The sequence below is a fragment of the Amphiura filiformis genome, chromosome 15 (assembly GCF_039555335.1).
Source record: "Amphiura filiformis chromosome 15, Afil_fr2py, whole genome shotgun sequence".
NCBI classification, from domain to species: Eukaryota; Metazoa; Echinodermata; class Ophiuroidea; order Amphilepidida; family Amphiuridae; genus Amphiura; species Amphiura filiformis.
In genome coordinates, this window is record NC_092642.1 from 16,311,379 (window position 1) to 16,324,471 (window position 13,093).

The 13,093-nt window shown below is 34.9% G+C and overlaps 1 protein-coding gene across 1 annotated transcript in view; it reads right to left on the reverse strand.

Annotated features, from left to right (window-relative positions):
• Nucleotides 1-13,093, reverse strand: part of LOC140171313 (sodium/potassium/calcium exchanger 5-like) — a 56,975-nt gene that overhangs the window by 24,399 nt on the left and 19,483 nt on the right. The window contains exons 4-5 of the mRNA XM_072194549.1: nt 9,455-9,685; nt 2,339-2,422 (exon numbers count right to left, since the gene is read on the reverse strand). Coding sequence (XP_072050650.1) covers nt 2,339-2,422; nt 9,455-9,685 — 315 coding nt within the window. The remainder of the gene's footprint in view (nt 1-2,338; nt 2,423-9,454; nt 9,686-13,093) is intronic.

Sequence of the window (13,093 nt, forward strand, 5' to 3'; positions counted from 1 at the left end):
TCTTTTGGAATAAAATAAACACACTATCTGTAGTCATGTTGTGTTGTGACTCCCTACATTTTGGTCATCAAAAATATTTTATGACACCCCTTATTTTTCTTTCCGTATATTTGGGACCCCCCTAATCATCTTATAAAATCCAATTGCATGCCTTTCTGTTATCATGCTTATGGCTTAATAAATGTCATCTCCATCTACATCCAGGGCCATACTGCCCCCCCCACTGAGCCCGCTGGAGGGTTTACATTTGCTACCCCCCTAGAAACCCGTGTAGGTCATCCCAATAAGGATGGTCAATTGCTCCTGCGCCTGAACTTTTCACCCGATCATGGAGGGTGCGATGGAGAGTTTTCAGTGCCTTTATCTTAGCATGTATCTGCTCCCCGACCGTATGGGGAATCCCCCTTGCCATGTTCAATAGCGTGGCTATCTCCTCCCAAAGCTTTTTTTTATCCCAGAAATACTTTCCGTGTCTCTCCAAATTTTGAGGATAGCCAATGTTTCCTTGTCATTCCAATTGACCCCTCTATTGCGTTTATTTATATTAATATTTGCAGCTGCAGCCATGATGACATCACGCAGTAAATTACTCTGCTCAGTGGCGTAGATTTCTTTTTGACATTGGGGGGATGGAGTTTGAAAAAAATTTCAAGTATAGTCAATCCAGCACCTTTTGGCGACAGAATAAGTTGTTGGTTCAATTGTGCGCGAAGCGCGTGAAAAATGTTGCTATTTTGAAGCTAAACTGATGAAATAATGGTGTAAAAGTAGAATAAATGTGCGCAAAGCCCACAAAAATTTGCACTTTTGAAACCCATTATCAGAGCGTCAACATGGGGGATGATTGTATGGACCATCCCCCTGGCAAAATATTGGGGTTTATCCCCCCATCCCCCGGATCTCGCCTATGACTCTGCTTAAAATTTTGCGCGAGTGATATACTCACAGTTATATCCGACAGCTGCATGTCCACACGTAATTACTATTACCGGATGTAACATTTTGATCGGTCTTAACAGCTCTTAACCCTGGTCATCTTCGGTTTTAAATTGTCGGATTTAAAGCACATTACGTCAGATATAGTAATTTGTTTTATATCCGATGCTCATTCACACTGCCACTTATATCCGATACTATTACCGACGTAATTTAAGACCGGTAATAAGTGCTTTAAGTCCGACTGTGTGAACACGACTTTAGTAAAGTAATAAACTTATCACATCCCAGTAGGCCTATCACTTCAATTTTACATTAAAATTATGACAGCTGGATAATGGCTTCATTGTACCATGAAAATGACTGGCACCTGGGTTTTCAACCTTTTACCATGAATTATACGGTAAATTCCATTGCTATGATTACAGTGTATATCATAGTGCCATCTTAATTCTAATGATAGTGTACATATACCATATTGTCTGCAATAAACGACCCAATTGCATGTGGTACGAATCAGGTTCGAATCTCAACCAAAACAAACAACTTGTTTCTTTCTTTTCTCTCTTTATTTCTACCTAATTTCCCTTCCAGTCGCCAAAAAGCACTTGGTTAGTTAACCACTCACTATTGATACAACCCCAGGTACTACAAAATAGGCCTGGCATTTTCGGGTAATTTTGTACCCGGGTACCCGCCGCAATTTTCGGGCGGGTAACTGGTACCAAATTGAAAAAAAAAAAAAAAAAAAATTATTTTTTTAAGTTGTTAATATATACTACATAAAAAATTCTACTAAAGAAAAACAAAAAAATTTGAAAATTTTTGCAAAAAAAAAAAAAAAATTCAAGATATTTTGTTATTTTTTTATATGAAAATTGATAATTTGTATTCATGTCATAGTCTATTAATGATTTCAAAATGTATTGAATTTGAATGCATTTTGAAATCATTAATAGACTATGACATGAATACAAATTATCAATTTTCATATTAAAAAATAACAAAATATCTTGAATTTTTTTTTTTTTTTTTCTTAGGTCAACCATGAATGATCCTAGCATTTAGGTCTAGGTCCAGGACACTACAAAACCGAGAAATATAAAACTTTTTTCTTTTTTTTTTTAAATTTCGGTACCGGGAGGGTATTTCCTACCGGGTAATGTAATCTCGGCGGTACCCGTTTACCCGACCGAAAATGCCAGCCTTACTACAAAATACTACTTGATATGTTAGGCCTACAAGGGGAATGCAACTTTTGCATGTGAGGGGTCTCGGGTTTGAATCCTGACCAAAACAAACAACTTCTTTCTTTGTTTTCTCTCTTTATTCCTGCTTTCTTTCCCTTCCAGTTGCCAAAAAGCACTTTGGGCATTAGGGAATAAGTTTATTTGGTACTTACCTATAACAGCAGAGAAAAACTCAGGTGCCGAACTGCCAGCAGCCATGAATGTAGCCCCAGCAACATCAGGAGACAGATTCAAATCTAAGATTCAACACACAAAGTTCAACATGATTACCAGTCGGCATTTCAAATCTATTAAGGGAGGGATCTAGAATGAGCGTTTATGGCATTTCAACAGTATTTTTTGTGGGACATGAGAGCACCTCAGACGTATCGAATTGCATTCTGAATACCAAGCATGTCTTTCTGATATCAAATAATTTTCTTTTTTGAAATTCACGATATAATACAAATTTTATGACAAATTATTAAAGTTTGATATTTTTCAAATTTTTGATATATAACAGTCCTCGAAATAAATTTTATAAATCTAATGATATATTCTTAAAGTGTATGTAGCTGGGAGGAAAAGCCGACGATCAATTGAACATTTTGACCTTTTATATTGAAGATATGGATTTTTTTTTTTTTTTACCAAAAAAAATTTTTTTGGTTTTTGGGAAAAAAAATCCATATCTTCAATACGAAGGTCAAAATTTTCAATTGATCGTCGGCTTTTCATCCCACCTACATACACTTCAAGTATAAATCATCAGATTTATAAAGTTTACTTCAAGTACTGTTAAATATCAAAAATATCAATTTTAATGATTTGTCATAAAATGTATTACATTGCAATTTCAAAAATCAAAATTATTTGATATCAGATGGACATTCTTCGTATTCAGAATGCAATTCGATATGTCTGATGTGCTCTAATGTCCCACAATAAATACTGTCCAAACGTTCATACCCCTTCCCTTAATGTGTATAAAACATTATTCTTTGATGTCAGCACTGCACTGCTTCCTGTACTTTTGAATGGGAAAGCATAAAAGCGGGACCATTTTCCTGGACCTATAAATATGCGATTTTGTGAGTGACAAAACAATATTTGCAATATTTTCTAAATTAAGATTTTCATTGTTAATATCGCTGTATAATAAACTAGCTATGTGAGTTATTTTTAAAGCAATAATGTGTGATTTGCTTTTTCCCAAATATTGTTAGTTTTTACTATCAGATATTGTTTTGGGCCAAAGTGGATTCATTTTGACGGTATTTGTTTTAAATTCACTTCAAAATATGTGTGCAAAATTTGTGCAGAATTTTCAAGCTTTGTGGTTTTTTTAAGGTCATTTAGCAACAACAAAAATCGCGACTGACCAACCTTACTTGAAAAGTCCATCCGCCCACTGTCACTTTATCTACTAATACCCCTTCAAAAATGATTTTGTGAAAAAAATGTGGTTTTTTTTGCCTAACATGCCTAAATAGATTATTTTTGTTAAAATCACTGATAATTGCTCTACTTTGAGTTCAACAAATGTTAATTTCACAAAAATCTTGTTTGCACACTGTTAGTAGAATCAATATTGATGACACTAATACTAAACAAATGTCTACTTTAGGAAATCAATAAATATCTGAATATAATTATTGGTAATTAATATTTGATGATGCAGATGGCTATTATGGACAGTCTATCATCCAATAGTTATTTCTGTCTAGATATCAGTATTTTATGACAGTTTTATTACAGCAAAAATAATAACAAGAGAATAATGTCCAATGTATAAAATATAATGGCAATAATTATGTCATATGAGATGGTAGATGGACAACAGACGCTAAAACAATACTTTTAGGCGATAAAAAATTCTGATCTACGGGCCCAAGTGACCCAGATTTTAGGATAAATTTGTTACATGTTTTTTTTATTATTTTTACTGTAAAAAATTAAAACTCAAATATTGGCACAAATAAGCTGACAAACAATAGGAATGGTATGGGTTCTGCAAAAGAGATCCCAAGACTCGTACATTAAGTGGTGTCATTTCTGTCTCATCATATGCATGATTTTTCTCCAGAGGGGGAAAATGCCCAAAACTTGTTTTTCAATATATTATTGGCTTCAACTCAAGAACCGCAAGACCTATGGAAATAAGATCAATGTATTAATTGTAAGAAGTACACTGCATAAGATCAATGTATTAATTGTAAGAGTATACACTGCAGTTGTTTAGTGAATTGCTTTAAAATATGGTTCCTGCCATCCCATTCGCTGTAACAGAACAAAAGAGTGGAAAAATCCTCATTAACAGTTACATAAGCTGAAAGTATTGGTAGTGCCTGGTTCTCATGAATAAATCTGGCATAAAGTATTGCCAAGTTTTCACGTCAAATTTAATATTTTTTATATATCAATTATTAATAGCAAATTTCCACATTATATATTTTTTATTACTAAATCAAAAAATTTCAAATTAAAGTAAACTATTGTATTGTTTATGTAATAAGCAAAAGCACTTTTTTTTCTAATAAATTTTGCCTTTCCAGCTGTTGTCTCCTATATGAATTGATGAGTATAGCCTCTAGATGATATGTCTGTATTTAATTTCTTTTAAACCTGCTAGTACAAATCTGTGTTAGCTTATTATTTCAGCAATGCAGATGTTCAATAAATAATTTATCCTTTAAGCCATGCAAAATTGGGCTATTCCATTTAAAATCCACACTACCCCTGTGCAAGATTTTGGAAATATCTGCCATAAGGGGAGTATGAATTTCAAATGGAAGGAACACCTTCGGCAGCCCATTTGAATTTCATTATAATGAAGATTCAACCTGAATCGTCCACTGAGGGAGAGTGAATTTCAAATGGAGCTGCTAATGTCAATTCCATTTGAAATTCATACTCCCACTATGGAAGATATTCCCAAAATCTTGCACAGGGGTAGTGTGGATTCTTTAAATGAAATAGCCCATCAATTACATCCGAAGGATTTTTATGAATTGACTAGGGCAGTGCAGAAGATTTTTAGTTTGTTTTTCAAAGCAAAATTTGAATTGCTAGCAGTTGTAATAATTTTTCGGCACATTCTTGGAACACGATGGGGTACTTTTTATTTAAAGGTTCTGATGGGTAGAAGTTATGCATACAAGTTATCTGTAAGAAGCGCTGTCACTTGTACTGTTGATGCACTATGTGATGTGATCAAGCAATTGTAATGATTCAGATATAGTCAAACAAAGGAAATAATTTCTTTTGTTGTCTACTGTTTTGGAAACAGTTCAACTGTTCATATCTTTGGAACTAAATGTTCAATTTCAATGATGTTTTCTGCAAAATATAGCTTTACAAATGATTGATGAAATCATAATAAAACTGAATATTAAATATGCCCGACTTCAGTCTGATTTTGCTTGATCACACCACATATCGTGATTTACCTTTATGTGATGTAAACATCTTAGGCAAAAAAGCGATATTTTTTCTTGAAATCGCACTATGTTTGTGGTAAAAGAATAGAAATAAGGGTTCTTCCAAAACGTTTAAATAATAGGTTCGACCACCTCAACCATTATTTACATTTTGACAGCCTTTGACACATTATTTAGTTGCTATGAATATGACATTGTCCTTTATTTCTTAAAAAACATAGTATCTATTTTTGAAATTAATCATTTTTATTCTAATGAAATACAGAACCCGTTTATACACCAATTAGCATTGTACATTTTATTATAGTTGCTGTGTTATGCATCAATTGTTTTATACTGTCACTGTGCATTTTATGATTGATGTGAAATATCAAATATTATGGTTTATAATTTTTATAGTACATTCTGTTACCATATAACGCCTTATAAAAGTCATATTTTATATGACCAGCTAGAAGACCAGATTTTGTGCAACAAAATTAAATTGTTTCTAAATTGCCTGAAAGTGAATGATAAGTCATTATAATAATAATATTTATTTCAATTGTCATAAATTACAAACATGAAAAAAAAAAAAAACCACTAAAAGCAATTTAAATGACAATCCAGGAAAGAAGAAATAGACTAAACAGTCCAAACACAACGTGTTCTTCTTTCCTGATTATAAGTACATATAAAAATAATAATAAATACAAGATACATGTACACAAAAAAAAAACATTTTAAGTAAAAAGAGTGAAACACTCTTAAGACACAACTTATGCACACAGGATGTATCAACAGTACAAGATAGGCCGCAGCAGCAAAATAAATTACCGTAATACACATGTGAACAAAGTTATTACCTTAGAGTGGGCCTAACTCAAATTATACAACTATTGGAACTTGGAAGTTTCCAAAACATTTTTAGATAAGTATACATGCATATGAAAAACATAATTACATCATAAAATGTTCTTTACACATTGCCTTAAACAAGGTAAGGGAGGGCGCAGAGCGGACATCAGTGGGAAGTTCATTCCACAAACGTGGAAAGGAAACAAAAACAGAGTTGAAATAGGCATTGGTATGAGAACTACAGTGGAGATATCTAAGCTCTTTAACCTTAGAAGGCTTGAAAAATTGGCAAAAGGAAGAAGAAGGACCAATTCCATTAATCAATTTAAAGCAGAAGATCAACCTTAACAAATCAAATAAGTCACATGTTTTAAGTAATCCAAATTCATCTAATCTAGACTCATATGAAAGATCAGAAGGACACCTCTTCCTATACATCAAGACTTTAGAAATCTTTCTCTGACTCTTATCTAACCTATCAAGCAGGCCAGTCTGACAAGGATTCCAAATTACAGTACAGTATGTAAGATGAGGGAGTATCAATGCTTTAAATAGATGCAGAAGAGCACTGAAGTGCATATGGCGAGAAGTTCTGATGACAAAACCAGTTAGACGAGAAACCTTTTTACAGATATTATCAACATGTGAAGTGAACGATAAGGAAGAGTTGAAAACAACACCAAATTGTCATTAAGGTGGTACTACACCCCTTGATAAATTTGTGACTATTTTTGCATTTTTCTCAAAAATAATAACACACTGGTAACAATGAACAAAAAGTTATTATAGGGGCAAGGAATCCAGTTACTACACTGGAATTTCAGTGACTCAAGACAAACGGTACATTATTTATGATAAGAAAAGAGGTGCCGCTAGAATGTACCTCATTTAACATGTAATATAATGAACCACTTGTCTTGAATCACTGAAATTTCACTGAATTTTGCTGAATTGGATTCCTTGCCCCTATAATATACATAACTTTAGTTAGAAGTATATAGTTATTTTTTGAGAAAAATGCAAAATTAGTCACAAAATTTATCAGAGGGTGTAGTACCATCTTAAAGGTATTTTTTAAATGAAAAATTTTGCAAAAAAACAAGGATAACAGCAGAATTAGCTGCTAAATTGTTGTCTCATATCCCTGGTCTAAAGAATATAAAAGTATACATATTTAGAATGGTGCGCACTTGATATATTCCTCTGTGGGCCAAAATGCTCATTTTTTGCCCAACTTTTTACGTTCAACGTAACAAAAAAATTCTGGGGCCAAAATTTTTTTTATAACTTTTAAAAACTAGATAAAAATATCTGGGAGCTATTTTTTTTATAAATTTTTTGAATTTTGACCAACTTCACCAAGAATATTTAAAATTTGAGCAAAAATCTGGGTTTATTTTATTATTTTTTTGAAAAGTAAGCATTTTTTGACAATTTTTGGTGCAAATTTCTCGAAGCTTCCTCATGGCACAATGCCATCTGCCTCACATTGATATGCATCACAAGAATAAGAGTTGCCCAAGAGCACCCTCCCCCAACTAAGGTTTCAATCTCAAATTTAATCAAACATTTATCATTATTATTCTAGCAGTTTCGACAAGCGTAATTCTGCTGCATATAATCACAGATCCTGGAAATATAGCTGTTAGTTTGCACATTATAAAAGTAGATAACCTCTCAACCATAAACGTTTCCAATAAAACTCACTGCTGGGTGAAAACTATTATTGAAAGGCCATTATAACAGCTGTAAAATTACTTGGAATCACCTAAAAACACGATTTTTAACAGAAAACTGATTTTGATGGCATTTTACCAAGTTACTTCAATGAATATAACAGATAAAATTTAACCTTTATCAAATGCTCATTTTAAAGGGTCAATATGTGATTTTTGATTTTTTTTCATCATTCCTCTTAAAGCCATATATATTGTAACATTTCTATAAAAATAGATTAGTATTTCTTTCCAGAAAAAATCGGCGAAAATCATACTTTTTTCTCAAAATACCATGAAAAAAGTCGGGAATAAAAAAAATAAAAAATCGCATTTAGCATTTGTTTTAAATTTCTCGTGAGCTTTGAGACAAACCTTTTTTTTTTTTGCCTAATGATATTGCCTGATGCTGATTTCAACCTGGCACCATGAATATTTATGTTGCAGAAATAATTTGGGAAGCAATTTTCGAGAACGATAATGAATATATTCCATTGAAATCAGTACACCTACATGTAGCAGCTGACTATGCTGCACAATGCTGAAATAATTTGTGAACATAGTCAATTATAAATCCAATTAAAATTTGTCATCCTTCAACTGAACATTGCGCAATGAAAAAACACAAACATGTTCTACGAGTAGATCTTTTTAAGTAAAACTTTTTTAAGCTTGAAAGCTTGAAAATGATATATAAAATTTGCACAAATTTTAGGATTTAAAAAACAAAAAGCAACAAAAATGCAAAATCTGGGCCACTCAGACATGTTGGTTATTTTCCATTGCCTTAGCCTACTTTGTAGAGAGCTCTGCCCAGAGAAAAATTCTTGCATCAACTCTGACATTGCATTCAACCGCTCCCATCCAAAAACTGTGATACCCCAGGAAAAAACCTTTTCTCTGGGCAGAGCTCTCTACAAAGTAGGCTATTGGCAACGGAAAAAAACCCCAACAGGCCTGAGTAGACTCAATATTTTTGCTGCTTCACAGTCAAATTGTTGAATTTTTCTTTTGACAACTTAAAATAAAGGCGATCGCATACGGCTATACGGCAAATCCAATTTTTTGGCCTGATTCATTTCCCACATTTTTCAACCTTGCTACAGGGCTGGTTTCTTTTATAATTTTCTCCAAAATTGAACACTTTTACACAAATCTGATGTCACAGTTGGATTCATCAACTTTTTGCCATTCTAGATATTTATACTTTTATGTACTTTAGACCAATAATTCAGCAGCAAAAGGCCAAAACGATTCCCATAATTGCAGGGTTAATACCAATTCAAACATACTTTACCTGTACAGATGATCTCTAAAGCTGGTACAAAATAAGCTGCGCAGCAATATCCAATCATTCCACACATGTAGAAAGACACCAAGAAGTTGATCAGAATAGCACCTTTTTTGCGCTGTGCATTGGTAAATACTGTTGGGAAGCTACTGATGCCTCGTTTGGTACAGGTAGTGTTGGTGTCATTGCCATTGGTCTCCAGAAGATGACGAACCATGAAGGTATCCGGATATATTTCTGAAAGAATGCACAAATAGTTTGTACTGCTTATTGGTGAATGGGATGAGGTAAAATAACAGACACTCAGCCATACCGACCCTGTGGAGATAGGGTTAACCTTAAACTAAAGATCCTTTATTTAAGATCTTAAACCAACACACAGAGTGCCTCCCCTGGGACAGGGCTGGAATGGATAACACACATGTTCCATTGTTATTTCATGCATTATTTTGAAGTACGTTCTGTACAATAAGGAAGCTGAATGAGCAAACTTTCCCAAGTTGTGTGTCATGCAGTCAGAGCTTCCTGAACCACGCATGATGCACCCACTACAAATAAAACAATCTGCAAAATAGGTTACTACAAATAACACCTAGATCTACAAATGCTTAGGAAAACAAGTCAGGAAACAATCGAATACTAATATGCTATAAGGCCAAAAAAAATGTTGTGTTGTCCTCAAGTGCGAAAAATGAAAAGTTTGGTTGTTCGATTAATATCTTAACACAGACTAATAACATAGCAAGCCAAAAGGATATTCAGAGGTTAGTCCTCATGGATAAACTAAAGATCCTTTATTTAAGATCTTAAACCAACACACAGAGTGCCTCCCCTGGGACAGGGCTGGAATGGATAACACACATGGCATACCCAGCCATACCAACCCTTTAAAATGACATATACTTGTTTTGCAATGTTTTGTTTTTGGTAATATTAAACCAGAGGGAAAATTGTTCCATTGTTATTTCATGCATTATTTTGAAGTACGTTCTGTACAATAAGGAAGCTGAATGAGCAAACTTTCCCAAGTTGTGTGTCATGCAGTCAGAGCTTCCTGAACCACGCATGATGCACCCACTACAAATAAAACAATCTGCAAAATAGGTTACTACAAATAACACCTAGATCTACAAATGCTTAGGAAAACAAGTCAGGAAACAATCGAATACTAATATGCTATAAGGCAAAAAAAAATGTTGTGTTGTCCTCAAGTGCGAAAAATGAAAAGTTTGGTTGTTCGATTAATATCTTAACACAGACTATAACATAGCAAGCCAAAAGGATATTCAGAGGTTAGTCCTCATGGATAAACTAAAGATCCTTTATTTAAGATCTTAAACCAACACACAGAGTGCCTCCCCTGGGACAGGGCTGGAATGGATAACACACATGGCATACCCAGCCATACCAACCCTGTGGAGTTAGGGTTAACCCTAATCCAACCCAATCTCACAAACTGGGTTCCTCCTCTGGAACAGGGCAGGACCGAGTAACACAAGCCACCCCTGTGGGGTTAGGGGTAACCCTAAACCAACCCAATCTCACAAACTGGGTGCTTTTCCTGGGACAGGGCAGGACCGAGTAACACAAGCCACCACTGCCGGGTTAGGATTAACCCTAAACCAACCCAATCTCACAAACTGGGTGTCCTGGGCCAGGGCAGGACAGAGTAACACAAGCCACCCCTGTGGGGTTAGGGTTAACCCTAAACCAACCCAATCTCACAAACTGGATGTCCTGGGCCAGGGCAGGACAGAGTAACACAAGCCACCCCTGTGGGGTTAGGGTTAACCCTAAACCAACCCAATCTCACAAACTGGGTGCTTTTCCTGGGACAGGGCAGGACAGAGTAACACAGGCCACCCCTGTGGGGTTAGGGTTAACCCTAAACCAACCCAAATCTCACAAACTGGGTGCTTTTCCTGGGACAGGGCAGGACAGAGTAACACAGGCCACCCCTGTGTGGTTAGGGTTAACCCTAAACCAACCCAAACTCACAAACTGTGTGTCTCCTCTGGGACAGGGCAGGACCGGGCAACACACATGGCATACCCAGCCCCTAGTTCTAGCACTCTGTGTACCCACAGGTACTCGCGCTCGTTGACAAACTTTGAAAACACATCCTTTTGCATTTCGTGAAGTTTATTATGAACAATATTTCTAATATACCCCTTTCCAGGCTGATAGAAATGCGTAGGATAAGTATAATGCACAGCACCCGTGGTTGTATACATCTATTAATTGATGTCATGTGATGTCATGTGTGCCAAACGGAACAATGAAACAGGCAATTTGTGCATGGGATTCAGAAATGAAGAATAATGAAAGTACAATGATTTGTACATGTGATTCCTTTAAATGAAGTACCCTTTTTTTTCAATTTTGCGAACAAGTGGTAAGAAGAACGACCCCTTTTTTGTGTTTTGCGAATCACGTTTCTATATCTGAAAATACCCCCTAATTTCGTGAAATTTCCGGCTAGCATGAGTACCTGCGGATACGTGGTGTGCCGGAACTGGGACCCAGCCATACCACCCAGTGTTAGCGTTAATGTTTTTACATAAAAAATTGGGTCAAAACTCATAATCATAGAAAACAAACAAGGCAATTGGTTGCAACATTTATTATCTTATTTTGAATTGAATGAGAAATATCCACATTGCCGGCCATTCAGGATAAAATAATAAGTACCTTTAAAATGACATATACTTGTTTTGCAATGTTTTGTTTTTGGTAATATTAAACCAGAGGGAAAATTGTTCCATTGTTATTTCATGCATTATTTTGAAGTACGTTCTGTACAATAAGGAAGCTGAATGAGCAAACTTTCCCAAGTTGTGTGTCATGCAGTCAGAGCTTCCTGAACCACGCATGATGCACCCACTACAAATAAAACAATCTGCAAAATAGGTTACTACAAATAACACCTAGATCTACAAATGCTTAGGAAAACAAGTCAGGAAACAATCGAATACTAATATGCTATAAGGCCAAAAAAAAAATGTTGTGTTGTCCTCAAGTGCGAAAAATGAAAAGTTTGGTTGTTCGATTAATATCTTAACACAGACTAATAACATAGCAAGCCAAAAGGATATTCAGAGGTTAGTCCTCATGGATCTCATATCCCTGGTCCTCTCTAGGGGTACTCAAGTTTGGTTTTGGTGGGGTGTGCCACTGACAATTTGAAAGTGGACCCATCAATATACCAATTTCTCAAGAAATTTGTACCAGCGATATACCAAAAGTCAGAATTTTCGCTGAAATCTACACATTTTCTCCAAAATTTTGGGAAAGTTTCAAAAATGTTGGCTAGATTGACTACAATATTGGGCTATTTTCCGGAAAATATTGAGAACATTTTGAAAAAAGGATCCATAAATTTACCAAAATTGTCTTAGAATAAAAATTCCCTTTAAAAGGGAAAGCCAGCCTCAATGTAGAAAAGGTCTTGTAATTAGTTTTGGTCAATGTGAAAGGCATTTTTAGGATCACGCTTAATACATCCATGTTACATGACAGTCCACCAAACCATCAACGATGAGAACATGTACACTGAAACAGCAGAAAACATTAATTCCTAATCTCATGTCAACTCTTTAATTCATTACTCCAAATTGTTCTGGTCTGTTTGTTTTTGTTGTTGTG